Here is a 24,580-nt window from a genome sequence, read left to right as displayed (position 1 = left end):
CGTCATCCGAGACGCCGGCAGGATCCTCGGCAAGGCGCATGCGGCGGAACTTTTCGGTTTGGGACAGATGCGTTCTCATAGAAGCCCGTGCTCTCTCCCAGTTTACCCGACGACGTTTCTCATCGCACGACGCGCACATTTTCCTATATACGCGTTTGTGTGTGTGGCAATTTTATTTAAATATATATATATATATTTTTTTTTTTTCTTATATGACGTTTAGATCGTGAATCATAATCGAAATCTTAGAACTCATGTTACAGCTCCGATTATCGAAGAGACGGAATCGTCCGAAAATTTTTGGACTTTCTACCGGATGATCGAATTTAAATTAAGATTGCAAATCACACGTAATCACTATATTTTCGTCGAATCGTTCGAAAATTCCGAAGTGCTTTTTATTCGGAAAAGAAAAAAAAAAAAAAAAACCTTTTGATAATTTCATTATCACATCTATAAAAGTGACAAAAAAAATTCTCTCCGCAATCCCTGTTCAATTTCAATGAAAATTGCAGAGAGAAATACATTGTACTTTTTAATTACAATCAGTGTACTAGTTCGACGATTGAAAATCCTTCGAGGATGTTTTAATCGAGTGTTACAGTTGTCATAGATTGTCGAGCATAAGAGAAGTTGGTGCTTCAACTGAGATATTATATTAAGGGATTATTTATCCTAAAGAGATTTAATTGAAGAAACCAAACGGCTTTTCTTTTTGTTTTACATCGTATAAAAGATACATTGTTAGATTAAGAGAATGAAAAGCTTGAAACATAATTGCTAGAATGCTGTACAATATCGTTATATCTAAAAGTTACATTTTGTTTCCAATCCTCGCTTGAAATCTCTGCGCGTAATGACAAGCGGTAAGATGGGAAAAAAACAGAATTAATGAAAAAAGTGCGCGTGGAAAATACGTGCGGATGATGTGTATAATTTTATTCTCCGCGAGATGTGACAATTAAATCCGCCACTTTTTTGTAGCGTATTATATAATATATTTCTCGAACGAAGGTTCTTGTTTTATTTAACGACGCGCGTTGCGCGAGCAAACCTAATGAAATTGTGAAGTGCGAGCCAGTTGATCGTGCAATTTAATTAAACGGTAAGTCGGCGCGTTTGATAATTTAATAAGCGATCTAGCACTCCGAATATATACAAAGAGATTAAAAAAAAAAAAAAAAAATGCGTAAATAAATATCGGTGACTCTTCTCTTTAACACGCGAGACATCTGAGAACCTCCTGCGCTAAATTACGATCGCTGAATCAGCCAAACTGTAGATACGCTTTAGAAATTCGGAAGCTATTCGAGTCAAGGTTGAATGAATGCAACCGTATGTAAACCGTGTACGATGAAATCGCATTCTTGCGGAAAACGCGCGCGCTGTTTATCAATCCCGCTACGCTTCCGCATTTATCTTGCCGGCTTAAATGTACTGCAAGCTGTCGAATCAATAAATTGACTTTTAAGGCGCGACTCATGTCAGCTGGATTTGCAATCAGTCGGATGTAAAAATAATCGGAGAAAAATGTATCGTTAAGAAATATAATTAAGAAATCCATTATAGGAAGTTATTAAGTATAAACGCGTTTTCTCCTTTTCACGTTAATGAAATAAACACGGGAATTCGAACGGAATTGCGGCTAACAATAAGAACAATATACGTATCGCTTTTGTTCTCGTTAACACGAAACGCTTCGATATGCCAATTAACGTGGAGATTCTCTTCAGAAAATATATTATATTATACAAAATAGAAAGCAATTGTCTTGCGTCTCCCTATTTAATTAACCAGTTATTTTAATTAACACGAAATATCTCGATGATAGCGTAAAGGTTCTTATAAAAAAATGTATTATATCATACGAAATAGCGTCTATACAGATAGCAATTGTCTTATATTTCTTCAATCGTAAGTTATTTAATGGACTCGCAAATTCGTTTATCTTATGGACATGATATAATACGGATTTGATGAAAATTTCATTTTCTATCATTCGGGCAATATCGTTGAATCACAATCGAATAATTCAAATACAAATGAATGACGAATATAATGGATTCGCGATTTCCTCGAAATTGAATTAACACGCGTGTTATCATAGGGTAAAATGAATGTAAATTACCGTGGAATGCGGAAAAAATTGATTAAATAATGCGCGAATGTGGACGCGTTAAACGAAATTGTATCGATCGAGTGTGATAACATTCCTCTGTTTGGCTACATTCCTCTGGCAAACATAATTAAATTGAATGTAATCAGACTGAAAATGTAAACAGTTGTGTCACCCGTTTAGACAGACGTTTGGACAGGGGAAAGAAATTTGTGTCGAACAAACACGAATGTTCGAAGGTTTAAACGCTGCAATCCTGAGCTCAATACCGGACGCTAATACGTCGTGTCAGCGACGTTGGAAAGTATCCAAGCGTTTTCCGCAGCGGAATGCGACCGCGCTTGCAACCGATCATATCGGATCAAGCTAGCTTTTTCGTTCGAGCACACTGATTTCGAATAAGCTACCTCGATAAAAATAGGCCTGAACTTCAACGCGTACCAGACGCTCGATTCTGGAACATCTACGATATTGTTTAGAATTTATCGCTTATATTATTTATTGTCCGCAAATTTAGAGTGCCTCCGCCAATATCTAGTCATTCTAGACTCTAATAGATCTTTTTTTGCATCACGCGATATTCCGTACTCGGGGGGGAAAGAAAGGAAGAGCTTTTATCGAACAACAATGTTGCTTATCACGCGCGATTCGAGTGCACGGAATACTGTCGCGTTCGTGTTGACAATTTTAACGAGTCTTCGTCAAACACGCATTGTTATTTAATAGGTTTTATCAGCGTAAGGTATACGTTATACGAGAGGAAAAAGCTGGGAATTTTCATCGGACTATCATTTTGCCTATCGCACACCCGTGATTCGAGCGTTTAGTGAAACTCTACAGCCCACTCTATAGCCTGGTCTGTATCAACAACGTCACACCTACGAGCCTGGAGAATGGCCAATATTATTGCGACGTGCATTACACGCTGATGCACATCGCAGCCTATCGCGTCCAGGAGTTTCTGGAACAAGGAAGAGAATTTTCGAAGGGAATTTCCTTTGTCCGTTAATGTGATCTCGTCATACGGTGCAACCATGTTCACCGTGTTTCAAGAACTATCGAGCAGAGTCTCGAGATATCATCAGATATCGACGACGGTTGACGATCTGTCACCACGATTCCGAAGATCGGCGTCGCCGACGAATTGGACGAACTACGATTATCAAAGTAACCATAGCTTTGAGACGGTTTTCGAGATGGACGAGGAACTGGATGGGATCTGCACCAAGCTATATTTCCTCCTGGACTTTTGTCACCTCTACTATATACCATCCATTATTCTGTTGGGTTTGGTGGGCAACCTGTTGTCGTGCGTGGTCTTTCTCAAAACGCATTTAAAGCTGCGCAGCTCCAGCTACTACTTAGCCGCGTTGGCCACCGCCGATTTCGGCTTTCTCATGTCCCTGCTCCTGGTATGGCTTAACAGTACGGTAGGCTGGAGGGTCTTCAACAACGATGGCTGGTGCGAAACATTGGTGTATGTTAGTGCGGTTTGTAGCTCGCTCAGCGTCTGGCTAATCGTCGCCTTCACCGTTGAGAGATTCATCGCCGTTCAATATCCGCTTCATCGCCCGCATATGTGCACCGTGGCACGTGCGAAAACGATCATATTGGTGCTGACATTCTTCGCCCTGGCCAGCCACTCGTACTGCTTCATCACCGCCGGGGTGATAAGGAACCAATACGGCGACGAGGTGTGCGATCTGAGGATCGAGTATCTGGAAACTATGCGAATTATCAGTATTATCGACAGCATAGCGAGCCTGATTGTGCCACTTGTGCTTATCATCGTGATGAATACCATGATCATGAGAAATCTCCTCGAGTTCGGCAGACGATTCAACCAGGAGCAGCCCGGTTACACAGCTAATTGCGTCAACAGGGAGAAAGCCGATATCAATCTCAATCAAATCCCGGTAAGTCTCCTTTGAAAACTCGGTTCTCGATTGCATTTTTATATTATATATATAAATGAATTCTCGAAATGAATCTTCGTTATTTTCTTATCATCAAAATGCCCTTTTTATTTTATAATTTTAATTCTAATTGTGATTTCTGTAATTCAGATTTTGTTAATTTATATATAACGCTTTAGTTCTTTAATTTATTAAATTCAGTAAATTTAGTTCTTTAATTTATTAAAGAACTAAAGCGTTATATGTAAATTAACAAAATCTGAATTACAGAAATCACAATTAGAATTAAAATTATAAAATATAAAGCGCATTTTGATGATAAGAAAATTTATTTAATTTATTAAAGAACCAAAGCATTATATATAAGTTCCTTAATTTATTAAAGAACTTTATTAAGTTATTAGTTCTTTAATTTATTAAAGAATTATGTGTTGCATGATTTTTTTTTTTTTTTTTTAATCTGGTTATATCTTACTGACATCCGTTAATTGCTTCTTTTATTTTTTCTAGTTTTTTACTATCTTTTTTACTATCTTTGGAGCCTTTCTATTATATTTGATCGTTAAGTGATTAACGATATGTGATTTCGAAATTTGACCCAATTTGCGCAACGAAAATGTTTGACGCTGGTATTATCTCGTTTGTTATATTTTTTTTCGCAGGTTTATCACTTTTGAAAATTTTGGGATCCTGGAATATAATATAGTACTCGCGATATCGATCAGAAATATTTCTTCTCACGTGTGTCGTCATAAATTCTTAGAAGTAAACATTGAAATATTGAGTTTTCTCTTTGCAATCGATCGTGTATGATGTTGGCATGAGTAGAGCATCGAAACGAGCACATATAATCTGAAACATCAACAAATCTGGAAATAGTATATCCACTCTCAAAATTTCTAAAAAGTATCACAGAAAGAAGGAGAAAAAAAAAGAAAACATAGACAAAAATTGATTTATATTAAAAACATATTGAACACACCTCGACTGACAATGAGAATAAGTATCGATTATCGCTCCTTATAATCGATATAAGTATAACAAGATATTATCAAACGGAGAAATTTCAAAAATATGAAGATGTCGAATTATGTTTAAATCGTCGTTTAGACGAGAATAAACGGATTTAAAAAGTCAATTTCTTAAGTTCGAGCTTTGAAATTTTTATTTCTCTCCAATATCGTCGCTCCGATATAAAAAGTGTGTCGATATCTATATGGTGGTATCAGAGGAACGTACCGCTTCTTCGAATGCGGTTCGCCGACTATTTTCGACCAACGTATAAATACTCCCGCGGCTTACATAACTAACCGCCATTCATCTTTACGGATCGACGTGTGTGCATTGCCGGCGCTTCCTGCTATTCTTGCTGTTTATAATCGCTCTCGGGTATGTTATCGACATATTATGAATCGCGCAGAATCTGCCTTTTGCCCGGTCATTGATATCGCCCCTGGTGGGTGGATACAGGGGCGGGAAAAATTGCGACATAAATCTCGAGATATATCCATTGCGAGTTAGATACATTATTATAATCCACGCGAGAGAAACATATCCATAAAATATGTTTCGAGAAAATATTTATGGGAAAATAAGAGCATATCATATATATATATATATATATAGGATGTCCCGAAATTAAATGTCAAAACTTTGGGAGTGTGTAGAGTATCGATAAACTAAGAAAAAAAAAAATCCTTTAGAGATTCGCTCGTCTTTGCTTCGTTTTTGAATGAGAATGCTTTTGTGCATCTAAATAAAATACGCAAAAAAAAAGAAAATAATATTTACTATAAAAAATAAATTTTCTATTTGAAATATATCTATACTTTCGTATCTTGATATTGATTTATTTATCCCTTTTAACGTTACGTATTATTTTATTTGGCTATAAGCAAGTTAAATTAAGTTACTTTTATTTAGTAACATAATGAAGAACAAAAATAATGTGTTTATACAATCATAAATACGCTCTGACATCATTTTAATATTGTTTAGATAAATTATATATTATAATGCAACAAACATAAATAATAAATATAAACATTGTTTCATCATTTGAATTCATCCATTATCCGATATATCGACAGATAAGAGTAATTTGTGATCTTTGCAAACATAAATTTTATAATAATAATCCAAAATATTAGATTGTTGCGTTTAATTTTTAATGATTGATAAACATTTCCATCTTTCTTCATGTTGATGTTTGATTCATGATTCAATTATGTATGCAGCTTGCTGGAACTATCGAGACGTTTGGATAGTTTTCATGCATAATTTGAGATCTCTTTTATAGGTTCTTTTATAAAACATCATATATCTTTTATAAAACAATAAACAAAGAAATAATAAAAAAAAATAATTTTTTTGAAGGGTTTATTTTTTTTTCTCGTACGGTCACTATTCAAGCACATTTTGCGTATATATACACACATATATAAAATAGAGAATCATCTATAATATATATATATCTGAACTCTCATTTTAAGAAAAAATCATCTTCATAAATTTATCAAAAATTTTTGCTAATGAGTGAAAAAGTGTGATTTTGAAACAGTGTGTATATATAGGAATAAATAATTTTTCACGTAAATACGCGTTGCATTTCTTGATTATAATTTTGAATAAAATAATTATCCAGTACTCTGTTATCGATTTCGATGTTTTGATGTTTATCGGTACACTTCTCTCTCGCGTATATTTAATTACATTACAAATTTCTCGATACGAAATTGAAGGTTGAAGAGATTGAGATTGCCGTCTTTAGACGAGATTGAAAGGTATAGGAGGATAGCAAATAAATTTTGAAGCTATCGTTTCTTGTTGAGAATTAATATTATAAACAATATAAAATATTTATTTAGTTTACAACGCATATAGAGACAATTTCAAAGAAATAAAGTTATTATTTTATCAAAGGCATTATTTTATCGAGCTGATCAAGTGAAAATATATATTGTTGCAATTGTTTAAAAAAAAAAGTGGTATTTGATTGTTACACAAAAAATATTATAAAGATAAATTTATATATATTATTATATTTACACATATCTAGATAAATGAATAATGATTAAAATTAAATATAAATTAATAATCTTATTTTGTTTATAAATTTGTAAAATAAACATTTTTATATTTCCATCTTGCTAAAATTCTCCAGATATTTTTTTCATATTTTAATAATTCTACTCAAGATTTTTTATTATTTATGTTTTATATGATTTTTTTATTCATTTTATTATTATCTTTTATTATTTATTGTGAATGCTAAAAGTGTGATCGATTTCGGGCACAACGTTTTAATGTCTTGTATGTAAATCGTGAGTCTCGCGTGATAAACATCGAATACACGCAACGATGTATTTTATCGAGTGTAACAATGTAATTTTCAATGTATTAATTTTCTTAAGAATAAAAATTTAAGAAAATTAATACATTTAAACTTATTTTTCATTTTTGTATAGTAGATTGCAATAGAAATCTCTTTCTTTAATTCTTTCTTTTAACGCTGTGTTCGTCATTGTGTAAATTGTCACAATATTGTTACTGCGTCATATTTTACGAAATATAAAATGTTAAACATAAAGGCAAAGAAGGACGCGGCATTCTTCGCGCCATCATTTCTTTGACAAAGGACACGTGCTGTTATTTTCAAAATTACTATCTGCAAACAAGTGAAGTTAAATAAATGCATTTAAGTATCAGTAAAAAAAGTAAACGCTTAGCGTCTCTAAACTTTTTAATATACCTTTCAAGTGAAATATAATCATTATATTAGATTGTAGTGCGCGCAGTTGTCACATTATCAGTAACACGAATTGAAGACGAAGAAAAAAAGAAACGCAATGAGACTTAAGTATAGAATTAGTATTTAATAGTAGTAATTTATTTTTATTTACTAATTAGATTTGCTTGAAAATTAGATTTTCTCGACACAATGTTACGCGTTCTATACGACGATGTGGATATTGAAAACGAATATCAGAAAAGATGTTTCGCTTTTTTTAATGTTTCATAAAAGATGAGACCCTAATGTTAATAAAATAAATCCCTCAATATACATATTTCTCTTAGAAAATGTATATAAGTGTTTATATATATATATATATAGAAGTAAATATATGAGGCTGTATATCAAATATTAAATATACGTCCTCTCTCTTACGCAATGCATTTTGTACGAGCACGTGCGACACATCAGATAGAATTTGTTACTATGATGTTATACTATATTAAATATATGAAATCTCTCTATGAAACATTTGTACGAAATGCAATGTATGAAATAATATTTTTTGTTAAGGAAAAATAATAGAGTGTGTAATAAATAATAGCCTCTTTTCTCAGCCAATAAATACTGAGAAAAGTGATTGTTATTTTCTTTAGAAACACAGTAGCGCTTGACAGACAATAATACAATCATTTGTAATGTTGCATACTAAAGGAAATAATAAACTTCATATAATATTTAGATTTGATTTAAGTGAATAATTAAAAACTAAAAAAAAATTAACTTGTTTATGCAGAATTTATCAAACTATCCTTTTGAGAGCAGATTTTCTGATTAATTAAGAAACAATTTTTTCTTAGCAAATATGTTGAGTCATTAATAACTTGCGAAGATTATAAGATTGAAAAAAAGAGAAAAACCTTTTACAAATTAAATTATATGTAATTAAAAGATTAATAAAACGATTCTTTAGTTAATTTTAATTCAAGTTTACTTTAACAGAATTTTAATTTGGAACTTAATTACAAAGATACATGATAGGGCAAATTAGAAATTTGCAAAAAATGATATTGTTGCTATGATTTTAGGACATTTTATATTATATATATATATATATATATATATATATATATATATATATATATATATAATACTATATGTAATATAATTTTTTTATATTTAAAATTCTTTTACAAAATTCTTTTACAGACATAAAGCTAGGACTGAGAAGTTTTCGCATCTCGCGCCAAACATTTCCCCGTAAGCCGAACAGATTTTTGTTGATTATCGGCTCGATTTCGTTCACAAAATTGCGGTGATCGGAAAAGTTGTCAAAGTTCGTGATGGTGATCGCGGTGATGAAATCTGGATCGCGGATCACGTAGACCGACGTTACAAAAATCGTAGAAACCGAAATATTTCGCATCCGGAAAGAAGTTGTATACTCTGCGCACAATATCTACCAAGGACATAGGCCGAAAAATAAAAGGTGCCATGTTATCCAGCAACGCGGAATCGGTTGCACGTACGGAACTTTCTGTCGTTTGAAATGTAACAGCTTGCTTAGGATAAAATAGTGCGGACAGACACATGCCGCGAGGAGGATCCAGATCAAAGTAAAGAGTTTGATCACTGATTTATGAATTGATTACTCGAGAAGAAAACGTTACTAATAACGTCTTGCTAGCTTTTCGTCAAGATCGCAATTTAAAGACTAAATTTTTGACCAACAAGCGACGATTTACTATTTAAAAACATGTATGACGAAATATGCGCGAAAGATTAACTAACATTCATTTGCTCTGAAACAACAAATTTATTTCGAAATATGTAGATAGATGTTCAAAGTCTTCTTTTAATCAATTTGTGCATCATACGTGTGCATGTATGTACGTAATCATAAGATTATTTTGTCGGTGGACGAAATTTATCGCTCGATTCGGTCGGGTTAAAGATTAACATCAATGATACATAAACCAAATGCGCATGTTATGCTATCGTGAAAATATTCTTAAAAGCAAACATATTTTGTTCAATATTTAATTATTTTTAATATAAATATAGTATTATATATTTATTATAAATATATTATATTCTAAATTTATATTATAATATAAATTTATTATATAAATATATTATATTCGTATGTTTGCATATATAAGATTCCAGTTATAAATAAAAAAAATTCCAGATTAGATTAGGTATTAAAATTAAAAATAAAAAAAAAAAATTATTTTACGAAAGCTTATCTTTATAATATATCTTATTTTTGTATAGTTTTATTGCTATTATAATATAGTAAATGATAAACACTTACAATATTTATAGTTTCATATGGATACAGTATAATCAAATTTCTATATGACAATCAAAGAGGGTCTCTCATCAAATATATACTTATATTATACGTTTTAAAACACTTTTTAGTTATTATGTAATAAAACAAAAAGACGTACCTTCTAATAATGTTGCGTGGGGTTATTTATATCATGTTGCTAAATACATTTATCTTTTTATTAAGAGAATGTATACATGACTTATTTCTCATGTATGTACGTATAATATATTAATTATTAAATCTAAAAATTAGAAAATAACATTTTTCATTGTATAATCCTAGATACCATATTCAAAGAAGGCATAAATGCATTAAATTCGGTACTTAACACACATATGAGAATTAATAGCAAATAGAAAAGAATGATTTTATACCGAAATTTTAAATCTTTGACTTATTTAATATTTAATTTTTATAATTATTTTTCCTTGCAAATTGCTGAAAAAATATCGTACAATTGTGTACTACCAAAACAATTTAATCTCAATCTCTCATCTCAAATCGCGATTTTAAAGAGTTTTAGTTACTTCTTAAAATATTTTAAGCAACGTTTATCATTGTTAACTTATATTTTCATTTATAGCATTTAACTAAATTAAAAAATGTGCTATATTTGTTCTATAAATATTTTCTATAGGAACTCCATATAACAATCCATATAGTCAAATATTAAATGGAATAATTGTTAGCGAATTACTGTTTGATCTGCTTATTTCAAAGTAACTAGAAACACATTTAACGGTATGTTATTTATATCACACAGAGTCTTTTGTACAATATTACAATAATCTAAAATTTTCTGTATAGTTTATCTTAACTTACTTTATGTAGCTATTAATTTAGAGATCTATTATAAACTTTAATATTCAAGAAAATTGACTACCGATAGTAATACATAATTAACATCTAATTAATATTTATATAATATTATTTTTAATAATATTATTTCTAAAACACTAGCGTGCTTATGATTTGTTTATTTATGATTATATATGTCAAATTTAGTAGTGCTATATACAATCAAAGTATTTTGTAAAAAGATACAAAAGTATTTTTAGTGTTTAAAATAAAAATATTTTCAGTGTAATATTGAATCTTTCTGTATCAAATGATTAAGCGAGAAAAAGCTGTGTATATTATATGGATCGACTAATTTAAAAGATATAGTTTAAAAACAATTTCATGCCTGAAATTTCAAGGCGTTACAAATATGGTTAAACTTTGCATATATTTTCATTCGATAAGGATGTAATAAAAACCTTCGATTTCCTCGCTCGCAATTTTAACCAGAATCCGTCCTCCGCAGTCATGAAATAAGCCTTTTTGCTCAATACTATAGGAATCTTAGTCTTAGTATCGGGTTCGAGATCGCAACGCCATAACAGATAAAATAACATAATTTTCAGTTCTATCAGAGCAAATCTGTTAGCTATACATATTCTGGGCCCGATACCAAACGGCATATAGACTGAATTGTCTACTTCACCGTTCAAGAATCTATGGGGATCAAACTTGTCAGGCTGAGAATAATATTTGGGATCGCGATGCAGAGCGTAATACGGAAACCAGATGCTGTCCCCGGGTTTCAGCGTGGTCGGTTCGCCATTCGAAGTCGCTGGTGGTAATTTAAACTCTTTAACGCATTTTCTGTCGAGGAAACCGCCCACTGGGTACAATCTAAGGGTCTCGTTTATCACAGCATCTAAATACTTCATTTGGCTGATTGCTTCGAAAGTGGGTTGGCCGTTGGTTTGAGCGAGAACATCATCAATCTCGGCCCTCAATTTATTTTGAACATCAAAATTGATTCCGACTTCATGTGTCAGAAAGCACATGGCTGATGATGTTGAATTTAATCCAGCGATGAGAAAGACGAACGCCTGAGCGGTCATCTCGTCAATGTCCACCGTAAGATCGTGATCAATATCTCTTTTTTCCATCATCAGATGAATCATGTCTGGACGAATAATTTTCTGCTTATCCCTAATCTTCACTATATCAGCAATAATCTTTTTGAAGAAGCTTTGCATTTTTGAGCTAAATATTTTTAATCCGAGAAGTCTTCCGAGTAACGGAAAATTTTTATTAATTAAGAGTTTGAAAGGATTATTGGTGAAATTCGCGGCGTCCTTGGCGAAAAGAAGGAAATCATTGTTCGGATGTTTAAACGAATCCACATTTATGCCGAAAGCACACGTGGCCACTACGTCGTTGGCATATCGGCTCAGCACATTTTTCATATCGTATGTCTTGCCGATATTTTCAGAATCGTTCGTCAAGAAATCGGTAAGGTTCTCCGCACATTCGCACATCAGTTTAAACATTATTTTTATTTTCCCGGATGTGAAAGTAGGACTAAGGAGCTTTCGCATCTCACGCCAATGATCGCCGTTTATGCTGAATAGGTTCCTGCTGACTAACGGTTCGGTTTCTTTGTTAAATAAATCACGGTGATCGCAGAAACTGTCAAAGTTTTTGATGGCAATTGCGATAATCAATTCCGGATCACGAATCACGTAGACCGGCGACATAAACTCGTAGAAACCGAAATACTTCACGTCCGGGAATATATTGTATATTTTGCAAACGTTTTCTTCCAGGGACAAACGTCGGAAAATGAAGGGCGCCAGGTGGCCCAATAATGGAGTTGGCCGCACATGTGGAATCTTTAGCCGCTTGAAATGAGACAGTTTACTCAGGATAAAATAATATAGACAGATACATGTCGTGATAATAATCAGAATTAAAGTGGAGAGCTCCATCACACTGATTTTCCGATTGATTATGCGAGAAAAAAATGTTACTGTAACTTTTTCCAATATAGTTTTTATCTAAGAGATAATGAACAGTTTCTATATTACTTGAAAAAAATGTAGAAAAATATCAATTAAAAATAATTACACTACACAGATACACTAAACAGATAAACCTGCACGTAAATGCAATTTATTAGTTTTGTTATTGTTTTTAAGTTTTTATCAAGATTAGAAGTTAAATTTTCACAATCAGCAGACGGTATTTTATAATTCCAACACACTATCTAGATACGTGTATCAGACGCTAAATGTGAAGACTGACTGCCACTTTGAAGCTATTTATGCTTATTTAAAGCAGTTTGCTTTTATTAGCGCTGATTTATACGTCGTAAAATGACTTGAGATTCTTCGTCTAATCGATTGTTATCATTGTATAACTGTTTGCAACATTATTTTTATCTTATGAGACTCGTCATTTGATTCAGTTCGGTTAAAAGTCAGTTCAATTTAAGGCTCACGGATGATATATGGATTTTACTTTATTGCTATCATAGAATATTCTTTAATAATGTAATAGAAAATGTTATACCTGATATTTAATCACCGTTTTATCTATTTTTACTACAATATTGTATCATAGAATACATATCACAGTATGTGAATTAAGACATGTATCAATTTTGAACTAAAATTATTATAAACTTAAATTATTAAGATCTGATTATAAAATCAACAATCGATCATAAAATATAAGAATGGAAGTGCTTTCTCTTATACGATAAAGCAAAACCTCAATTTAAATTTTATTCAATATTTAATTATATTTAATAAATATATTGTCACATATTTATTATAAACATATTACACCTGTATGTGTGCATAGGATTCCAGTATATAAATAAAAAAAATAACATTACTTTATATAAAAGCTTATTTTTATAATATTTTATAATTTTTATAATATTTTACAATTTTACAAATATTTACGATATCTATAGTTTCATATATATAGATACATAATCAAACTTCTATGTGACAATCAAGAAAGAGTCTTTCATCGAATATTTAAATATTTACAATATACGTATTTTATGACACTTTCTATTTATAATGTAATAAAACATAAAATGTACCTTTTAATAGTGTTGCGTCTAATTGTTTATATCATGTTACTAAATACCCTTATTTTTTTTATTAAGAGAAAGTGTATATGACTTATATCTTATGTGTGTGCACATTAACAATACTATAAAAAATTATTGTATATAATCTCTGTATCACTCTGTATAGTTCTGAAATCAATAACAAAATAACACTCTTTTTAAATACCATATTCAAAGAAGACATAAATGCATTAAATGCAGTACTTGACACATTTACGAAAGATAAAAGAAGCAAGTAAAAAAAAAAAAAAAAAACTTTTGTACTGAAATTTTTAACTTTTGACTTTTATTTAATTTTTAATTTTTATAAATATTTTTTCTTACAAATAGCTGAAACAATATCGTACTAATATGCTACCATAACAATTTAAGCTCTCATCTCAAATCGCAATTTTTAAATATTAGTTATTTTTTTTTTTTTTTTTATTTTGAGCAGCCACTATAGTTGTTAATTTATATTTTAATTTATAGCACAAATTAAATTTAAAAAAAAGTGCGGTACTTGTTCTAGATACTATAGAAACAGCATGCAACCATCCATATAATCAAATATTAAATGGAATAATTATTAGCGGATTTGATCTACATATTTCAAAGCAACTAGAATGAAACGTTAACTTATTTATTTCACACAAAGTATTCTGCACAATATTATAATGTATCCGAAATCTTCTAGAAAAAAATTACAATTTATCTGAACTTACTTTATATACAGCTGATATTAATTAAGGAATTTATTATACACTTTAATTTTTAGAATATTGAATACTATAAAAATATATAATTTGAACCTGATTAATATTTAATATCTAATATTCTAATATTATTTCTAAAACGCAAACGTGCATGATTTATTTACAAATAAAATTAACACTGTATGTCAAGTTTGATAGTACTACAACCGAAATATTTTATAAATGTATTTATTTTTAGTGTTAAAAATAAAAATATATTTTTTGCAATATTGAATTTTTCTATATTAAATGTTTGAACGCGAGAAAAAGCTGTGTATATTATTTGGATTCACTAATTTGAGAAGTATACCTTAAATCTAACTTAAGAAGTATACTTTAAAAAAGAATTTCATGCTTGAATTGAATCATAAATATGATTAATCTTTGGATATATTTTCATTCGACAGGGACGCCTTCGATTTTCTCATTTGCAATTTTAACCAGAAACCGCCGTCTGGCTCCATCATAAAAGCTTTTTTACTAAATACCATGGGAATCTTAGTCTTAGTATCGGGCTTGAGATTGTAACGCCATAGCAGATAAAATAACACAATCTTCAGTTTTATCAGAGCAAATCTGTTAGCTATGCAGATTCTGGGCCCGATACCGAATGGCATGTAGACCGAGTTGTCTACTTCACCGTTCAAGAATCTATCGGGATCAAACTTGTCAGGGTGAGAATAATATTTGGGATCGCGATGCAGAGCATAATTCGGAAACCAAATGCTGTCCCCGGGCTTCAGCGTGATCGGTTCGCCATCCGGAGTCGCTGGTGGTAATTCAAACTCTTTAACGCACATTCTGTCGAGGAAAGCTCCCATTGGATACAATCTAAGGGTCTCGTTTATCACAGCATCCAAATACTTCATTTGGCTGATGGCTTCGTAAGTGGGCTTGCCGTTGGTTTGATCAACAATATCGTCAATCTCGGCCCTCAATTTGTTCTGGACATCAAAATTGATTCCGACTTCATATGTTAGAAAACACATGGCTGATGATACTGAAGTTAATCCAGCGACGAGAAAGACGAACGCCTGAGCGGTCATCTCGTCAATGTCCATCGTAAGACCGTGATCATTATCTCTTTTCTGCATCATCAGATGAATCATGTCTGGACGAATAATTTTCTGCTCATCCCTAGTCTTCACTGTATCAGCAATAACCTTCTTGAAGAAACTTGTTATTTTTGAGCTAAATATTTTTAATCCGACAAGTTTGCCGAGTAGCGGAAAATTTTTAATAATTAAAAATTTGATAGGATTTTTAGTGAAATTTCCGGCTTCCTTGGCGAGAAGGAGGAAATCGTTGTTCGGATGTTTGAACGAATCCACGCTTATGCCGAATGCACACGTGGCCACTACGTCGTTGGCATATCTGTTCAACAAATTTCTCATATCGTACGCTTTGCCGATATTTCCAGAATCATATGCCAGGAAATTGGTAAGATTCTCCGCACATTCGCACATCAATTTGAACATTATTTTTATTTTTCCGGATGTGAATGTAGGACTGAGTAGTTTCCGCATCTCACGCCAATGATCGCCTTTTATGCTGAATAGATTTCTACTGAGTATCGGTTCGGCTTCTTTAAAAAAATCATTGTGATCGCAGAAACTGTCAAAGTTTTTGATGGCAATTGCGGTGATCAATTCCGGGTCACGAATCACGTAGATTGGCGACATAAACTCGTAGAAACCGAAATATTTCACATCGGGGCACAGATTGTATATTCTGCGGATGTTTTCTTCGAAAGTCAAACGTCGGAAAATGAGGGGCGCCAGGTGGCCTAATAATGGAGTTGGCCGCACGTGTGGGATCTTTAGCCGCTTGAAATGAGACATCTTGCTCAGAATAAAATAATATAGACAGATACATGCTGTGATAATAATCAGAATTAGAGTAGAGAGCTCCATCACACTGATTTTTCACTTGATTATGTGAAAAGAGAACTGTAATGTTTCGCCAATATAGTTTTTATCGAGACGATGAACAGTTTCTACATTACTCGAAAAAAATGTAGAAAAATATCTATTAAAAATAATTACACTATAAACAGGTAAAGCTGCATATAAATGCAATTTATTAATTTTGTTATTGTCTTTAGGTTTTTGTCAAAAACAGAAATTAAATTTTCACAATCAGCAGACGATATTTTATAATTCCTCAACGTACTGTGTCAAGATACATGTGTCACGCACTAAATGTGAAAACCGACTGCGGCTTTGAAACAATTTATGCTTATTTGAAGCAATTTACTTTTATTAGAGCTGATTTATATGTCACAGAGTCATGACTTAAAGATTCTTCTTTTAATCGTTTGTTATCATTGTGTAACTGTTTACAATTTTTTTTTTTTATCATACGAGACTCGTCATTTGATTCAGTTGGATGAAAGACTAATGGATGATATATGGATTTCGCTTTATTACTATCGTAAAATAATCTTGAATAATGTAATAAAAAGTTATACCTGATATTTAATCACATTTTATCTATTTATACTACAGTTTTGTATCATAGAATACAATATCACATTACAGTATGTGAATTAAGATATATGTATCAATTTTAAACTAGTAAACTTAAATTATTAAGATCTTAATATAAAATCAATAATCGATTATAAAATATAAATTGATGCAGAATGAAAATGTTTTCTTTTATATGACAAAACTTTATTTAAATGTTGATCCATCAACAAATAATGCTGCATTCGTAAAAAGCATTAGTAACGTAAGTGCAAATGCCGTATCTTAAGCAGTACATGAGAGATATGAGAGAAAATTAAGAGTTATTTTTTAGCAAAATTTTCATTTGTCTTTCTAACTTTTTTTTTCTTTATAAACTGTTAAAATAACATCGTGTAATTTTATGGTCCTAATGATTCATGATTTCATTTGTAATCATAACTTGAGATAAAAGCTTTCTTTTGAAACATTTTAAGCAGATATCTCGAGATAATGCTATTTTTTATTTACATTATTTACATTTAAAAAGAGATTGTTTCCATTATTTACGTTTTTGACGCATGTTTAAATGCAATATTTTACCGCTTGAATATAATCATCCATTTAGAAATAAATTATATTATATACAGATAATTTACTTAATTCAGGGAACTATATTAAAACATTTGAGAGGAAGTGAAAAAGAGAGTAGGGGGGTGGGAAGGGGGGATATATTATATAATTCAGTTATATTTCGCAGAATATATCACGCGAGAGAGAATAATATTACAATACATCTATAAAATCTTTCTTATCTAACACTGTTACCGATTTAAACATATTTATATATTGTATATTATAAACTTAAATCTTTTAAAAAATAATAGTAATACAAAATAAACCATAAACATTTAGCATTACTTATATATTGTAATACAGGAACATGTGTATTTGAAATAATTGAAAATTTTGCAGGCAAAAATTGTATTTGAAAATTTAATTTCTTAATTTTTTTTTTCCTTGAAAAAACAAAAATATATATTACTAAATAATTTTATGAAATTTATTAATTTATTTTTTATGCTACATCGGTGCAACTGATGCGAGTTGTCATATATCATTTGTGTTATCTTGGTTATACTGCGTCGCAATGGCTTTTTATGAAAGTCAATGCATGTACTACAATTTATTGTAGATTCATTGGAGGTGCACGAAAAATTGTATGTACAATTAGAAATAAAAAGTATTATTTTAAATTAAACAATAAAAATAAGATACGTGTCGGTCAAATGTCGAGTAATATCGAGCTCGCTCATTTAACAAATCGTTCAGCGAAAAAAAGCGCTGGGAGGGGGAGCGATCCCGCAACTATTGTGTGCGCCGAATACCAGCCAATCTTACAGATTAAAATAAATGAAGACTTAAGATAAAAAAATTATAGATCAACATTGATAAAATTGTAATTATTGCGTTCTAAAAAAATATTTCTAATGTACAAAACAAATATATAATTCTGCCTTGCTAATTTAAAAAATTAAAAATACGTATTATTTGCAAAACAATTTCTTTTTTATTCTTGATTTTTCCTGTTCTATATTTAAATGAGCAAAAAGATATATGTCTGCATGTGTATTTAATTTTAGTGACGTAAAAGAGATTTACTTACTTATAATTCAGTCAGGTTAATTCTATATTAACCAAGAATGAAATAGATAAAACATATGGAATTTTCAGTTCGAGAAATGAGATAATAAAATAATACAAATAGATGCAATGAGAATAATTATATTTATTCTTAACTAATATTAATTCTTTGATTGCTTGTATAAAACAAACGTTGCTGATTGTTCTCAATTTCTATCTAATTAAATTAAGAGTTTCAGACTTAATTATTATGTCGGTATCAATATAATTAGGGAGAAATGAGTTCAATTTTGCTAATTTTACTATTCAACTAGTTTTATTATTAGAATTCAGATTTTTAAAAAATTTCCGCGATTAGTTAATTAATTATTCACATCCATTATTTCATTAATAATTCATAATTAATTAATTATTCACGAAAGGCTACTATTCTATTAATTCAAAAAATTATTTGACGATAAAAGACACACTGTGTAAAATTTCATGACTGACTGCTTTACGTCCGTCATAGAGTAAAACTAATAACTTGTTAAAATGCGCAGAGAGGTCACAAGAAATTGTCATTGATATACTGTGTTCTTGGCCAATTTATTCATTCACCGAATGTGTGACTTGTTATTCTTTAAGTGATTCAGATTCAAGGCTAACCGATGATAAACCTCATTTTACCATCGTTATTGTTCACTATTCTTAATATGAAAATAGATAAAAATTTAACGAAAACAAATAAAAACATATCAATAGTTTAATAGATAATAGAATTAAATTTTTTGATCAAAAAGGAGATTTTAATATAGAAAAATGTTTCAAATAGAATTTAAAAAATTTCTTTTTAAACAATGGCATTATCACATCGATTTATATAAAGTATTTAGTAAATCTCGTAATATAACTAGAGCAGAAATTATTTTTTATATAAAAAAAAATATAAAATAATCTTTAGTTTGATTAGTTATATTATTTTAACTTATATTAATTTGGTTTATTAGTTTAATTATAATTTTTGATAAAAATAATTACATATATATATTAAAGTTGTGCGAGAGCTTTAAGATATTAAGATATTGTACTAGTTAATTATATGTGTGATATTTATTTATATAATTATGTTTCTCTATTTTGATTGAATATAGATACTAACCATTAATATAAATATTTATTTTACTTTTAAACATTTTAAGCAAGTTTTCTTGTGCTATTTGTAATTGAAATTAATTAAATATATTAAATTCTTTAATATTACATATACTGAAATAAGTTTCAATTTTTGCAGAATATAAAAACTAAAATGTGGCTAAAATTTTGATAAATTCAACTTGTTCATTTTTCGCGACCTGCATTTCAATGGCATCAACGCAACGTGATAAAATTTCAGCTTTTGTATTCACTGAGATGTGAAATTTCTATTCAAAGCAGTGAATAAATATAATTTCTACGATATCAATGAATATATTGTACAATAATTTTCAAAGAATAGACAATAATCATTTTAATAAAAAGATCTATCAATGAGATAAATAGCGGTTTGCAATTTCAAGAACATAGGGCTCTATCAAATAAATGAGATAATGATGAAAATGATGATCTGAGAAATTGTAGTATTTAAAGAATGAGGGCATTTTTTATGCTATCATAACATGATTGGCACCCTAAGGATTCTCAATATTTGTTATTTCATGCGAATGCGAGATACGTATCAATAAATTCTATGGTCATTGTGCTCATATTGAGTCACATAAGTTTATATATATATATAATTTAATATATATTATTATATTATATATTTCACTTTTTTATATATTATATGATATATTAAATTATTTTATATGTTAATTACAATATTCTTTTTTTATATAACAATTATGTATCAAATATTTTCTTATAAGCAATTTTATTTATTTCTTTATGTATTATTTTTATTAAATATATAAATAAATATTTGATTATATATTTATTTAAATATACAAGTAAATATTTGAAAATGCAATTATACACACACACACACACACACACACACACACACACAAATTAAACATAAACATACATATATTTCGTATTTTAATTTAAAACAAAGCTGCAGAGAAAAGAAATAAATTTAACCGTAAAAAATTTTTTCTTTTAATAGTTTTTGAATTTATTGCTTAAAGTTGGATTATATTACGTGATAATATAATTTTCACGTATTATATAAAATAAATTATAATGAAGTATATCTTTAGTTTTCAATATTCGAAAATGTACAGTGTGTATAATAAATGTGTATAACCGTCATTATTCATTATATTTGTAGCTCGCAGAAAGTGTGCATATTTGCGAAATAAATGTTTTAAAAAATATATTCGACATATTTTTCGCAATTTTAATTTCATGCATTTAGTTTTTTTGCCATATGTCAGTTGAAATGCATAATGCTGCACTTTATATACAGTATATTTTTATGTTTAAAATTCATTTAATATCTCATTGCTCGTAAAGTTTGCGCTTACGTTTGTGTGTTATTTACTGCCTGTCATTCATCCATGTTTTATAAAAACGTATTTTATTAATTTGCCATTAAGATTTTAATTAAAAGCAGAAGATATATTAAATATATTAAATATTATGCATAAATTTGATTTAACTAATTCTAAATAAATATAACCGCAAATTATTTCATATATATATATTTGTTAATAATAAACAGAAAAATTTACATGATTTCTATTAAAATTTTTTCTTTGAATAACATTTATCTCTTTAAAAAAAAATAAGGAAGAAAAAAAATTGTCTTTATATAATATAATTTGCAATTTTTGGCAGTATTTGTTGATCTTCATAAACATAGATTTTTAACAAAAAAATAATGGTATGTACATATATCCTTTTCTGAAAACTACATGGCAAATATACCTTGCTCCAAAGTGATATCAAATGAAACTGACATCCGCACGCGAACAATCAATTACGTAACTAATAAAATAAATTGATAGCTTTTATATATATATATGCATCATCGGAGTAAAAGCATTGCTTTTTAAAATTATTTTCAGAGTGGCAACAGCAGCAATAATGGTGCCGGTTATATAAACATGGTTTCGCTCGTGGGTACGAATGGAACGCGGAGACCACCCTCTCAGCAATTATCTTTCCACTCGTCTAACAGTAAGAATCATTCTCGCCATCAATCTGCATCTGTCCCGCCGTCAACACCGCGAAATGCCTATCAGATGACCGAAATAGAAGCCCCGTGTATACGTAAGTTTTTACCGTGTGATGTGAGATTTAGATCCATAGGGATGAGAATTTCTCCGTAAAATATTATTTTATGAAAAAGAATCATCCCCTTTTACGGCGAAGAGTTACGGAAGTTAATATTATTTCTTTTGCGGAATTTAAGACGACTTTTTCTCTTTTACTCTTATAAATACGATATAAAACTTTCTCGTAACAGCGTGAGTATCGCTTTTTGCATGATGTTTATAGCAGCATTGCCATTAGATGATTCGGAATTAATTATTTAAATCATAAAAAACTTTATAAAAATTTAAAATGCTGCAGTGATGAGAAGGTATGTGTGCAGTGATGAAAGATATCTCTACGAGGAAAGATATCTCTTACAAAATCGCATTACTAAGTTCCGTAGTCGGCAAATTTAAAAAGATATATCTTTATTCTATAAGAGAGAAATGAACCTCCTATTCCTACATTTTTAAATAGACGTTAATGCTTGTACATGGGATTTATCTTTTACTTCGCAGAGGTAATGTCATCTTCTCGGAATCTCGGATCGACCAGATTTAATCAAGAAAGCATCACTAAAATGCTTGTACTTATTAGCACTGTCTTTATATTACTTAATTTACCGAGGTGAGCATTTCTTCGACTGTGATTTTCTGACATCTTCTTTTTACGTTTTTTTTTTCCCTTTCTTTTTAGATTTTTTATCTGGATCTCTCTCAACTGTTTTCTCCGAATATTTTCATTTGTAAAAATTTATTTTTTGTTCATGTAACAAAACATTAATCTAATTACGATATTTTTCGCAATGAGCAGTGAAAATGTATATGACGGGGTTTTTTTTTTATTAGATATAAATTGTAACATTGATATCAATTATTATTTATATACAGTGCGCAGTTGGAAAATTTGACTTAAATTTAACATACATATATCGCATGTCCGAAATGGTCGATACAAATTTTTGTGTTAATTTAACATAATATGGATATATTAAATGATGAAAATAATATATTATGTCAATAGTATTAGTTCGATACAAAATGAATGCAAACTTTATAATAATTCGATAAATGAATTTTATAAAATCAACCTATTTTTAATGACAAAAGTAATTAATTTAAAAAGAAATTATTGATAGTCTATTGCCACTCTTACTTCTATTATATGGTAGAATAAAATCAACATTTTCAGTTGTTTTAATAATTTAACATTTAAGTTTAATTAAGACAACAGCAATATATTAAATTAAAATTAACACATGCATGTGTTAAATATTTGACACAAAAATTTTAATTAGCATATTTTTTAACAAGAAAATCTAAATTTTTCAACTGTGGAAACGAGAAGAGATCAACATGACAAAATCTAATTCGTACGGAAATTGTATCATGAATCGAGTTGTCATTCTGTTTCAGCTACGTGATTCGCCTATGCGTGTTCTTCTTCACTCTGGCGAGGAAAAACACACCTGAGACTCTCTGGTGTTTGCAGCAGTTCTTCATGCTGCTCTATTACACGAATTTCAGCATCAATTTTCTGCTGTACGCAATGTGCGGCATTACGTTTCGCCGTTGCCTGGAGCAGATACTACGTAGGATCATGAAGAGCATGACACTGTATCATTGCAATTCACAGAGGTACATATAGCTAGAGTTCTATTTTCATCGAAAATCCGTCAGAGATCGAATTGAACCGTTGATTGTATCGTGATTAATAGGGAACCAATTAGCCCGTGAAATGTCCACGCTCTCTTGGATCATCGTTAATCTACTGTCTGTTTCCAATTGAGACTTCGGCTCAAATCGTGGCGGCTTTTGACATGATGATCCTGTTTAAGAAATTGCCTTGAAAAAACACATCGCGTTCGCGAATGCAACCTTTCACAAAATATGTGACGCGAATTGTGTTTTGTGTCGATGTTGAGACAATTCGATAGAAGATTCGCCAGGAAATGAAAAATTGTCAGTGTTAAAAATCCAAGCGATATCAAGACGTTTGACTGACACAGAAGAGCCAGGAGAACTCACAAGGATTCTGCGTGTAATAACGATAATATAGACTCACGATTGCTGTGTGAGAATAAGATTCTCACAGATTCGGCGATTATACTTGCGCGGAAATTTATTTTCATTTATTTATGTGTGTGAAATTAGATAAATCTTTTTCTAAGGACAACATTGCGTTTATGTTTAACTGATCATACTTCTTTCCTTTTTTTTATAGATCTGCATTTTATAATACGAAGATTATAGAACAAGGAAAAATTATTTGAGTTACGAGTTGGAAACGTTATTCGTAAAAATATTTTTAATACAAATATTTTTGTTTAATATGTTAAGATTAATTTGTGCGCGCGCTATCAATCACAGTATTATATATAAAAACAATTTTTGAAAATATAAAGTAAGCGTTCTAGTAAAATCAATTTTTTTTAAATCCAATTAATTTGTAAAAGTATTACATATATTTTCGCAAGCTTTGATAAAAAGAAATAAATATTTTATACAAGAATAT

The 24,580-nt window shown here is 30.1% G+C and overlaps 4 protein-coding genes across 7 annotated transcripts in view; 1 reads left to right on the top strand and 3 right to left on the bottom strand.

Annotated features, from left to right (window-relative positions):
* LOC138938530 (dynein axonemal heavy chain 1) overlaps positions 1–24,580 on the bottom strand; it is an 83,790-nt gene that overhangs the window by 37,316 nt on the left and 21,894 nt on the right. The window lies entirely within an intron of this gene.
* LOC138939088 (thyrotropin-releasing hormone receptor) lies at positions 731–24,470 on the top strand. Of its 4 annotated transcripts, none has more exons than XM_070306614.1 (6): positions 731–866; positions 2,843–4,032; positions 21,877–22,081; positions 22,585–22,693; positions 23,482–23,703; positions 24,290–24,470. In XM_070306614.1, exons 2-6 carry the CDS (start codon positions 3,151–3,153, stop codon positions 24,336–24,338), a joined length of 1,467 nt encoding a protein of 488 aa, XP_070162715.1. In that variant the 5' UTR covers positions 731–866; positions 2,843–3,150; the 3' UTR covers positions 24,339–24,470. The 4 variants fall into 4 exon arrangements, with proteins under 4 accessions (XP_070162715.1, XP_070162717.1, XP_070162714.1 ...); XM_070306616.1 differs by having other exon boundaries at positions 731–1,105; positions 21,877–21,988; XM_070306613.1 differs by having other exon boundaries at positions 731–1,105.
* LOC138939086 (cytochrome P450 9e2-like) lies at positions 10,366–13,169 on the bottom strand. The gene has a single exon (XM_070306611.1). The coding sequence runs from the start codon at positions 12,863–12,865 to the stop codon at positions 11,318–11,320; it is 1,548 nt and encodes a 515-aa protein (XP_070162712.1). The 5' UTR covers positions 12,866–13,169; the 3' UTR covers positions 10,366–11,317.
* Positions 13,664–16,955, bottom strand: LOC138939087 (cytochrome P450 9e2-like). The gene has a single exon (XM_070306612.1). It carries the CDS (start codon positions 16,667–16,669, stop codon positions 15,134–15,136), a length of 1,536 nt encoding a protein of 511 aa, XP_070162713.1. The 5' UTR covers positions 16,670–16,955; the 3' UTR covers positions 13,664–15,133.

The sequence above is a fragment of the Polyergus mexicanus genome, unplaced genomic scaffold (genome assembly GCF_030449975.1).
Source record: "Polyergus mexicanus isolate NDT 795.1 unplaced genomic scaffold, iyPolMexi1.0 SCAF_13, whole genome shotgun sequence".
Taxonomy (NCBI): Eukaryota; Metazoa; Arthropoda; class Insecta; order Hymenoptera; family Formicidae; genus Polyergus; species Polyergus mexicanus.
This window is presented reverse-complemented; position numbering and strand designations above follow the sequence as displayed.

Coding starts and splice junctions, on each gene's coding strand:
- LOC138939088 (XM_070306614.1), top strand. CDS start 3,151: ATGTTCACCGTGTTTCAAGAACTATCGAGCAGAGTCTCGAGATATCAT. Junction 4,033..21,876: donor TCAATCTCAATCAAATCCCG/GTAAGTCTCCTT, acceptor AATTATTTTCAG/AGTGGCAACAGCAGCAATAA. Junction 22,082..22,584: donor AATAGAAGCCCCGTGTATAC/GTAAGTTTTTAC, acceptor TTTACTTCGCAG/AGGTAATGTCATCTTCTCGG.
- LOC138939086 (XM_070306611.1), bottom strand. CDS start 12,865: ATGGAGCTCTCCACTTTAATTCTGATTATTATCACGACATGTATCTGT.
- LOC138939087 (XM_070306612.1), bottom strand. CDS start 16,669: ATGGAGCTCTCTACTCTAATTCTGATTATTATCACAGCATGTATCTGT.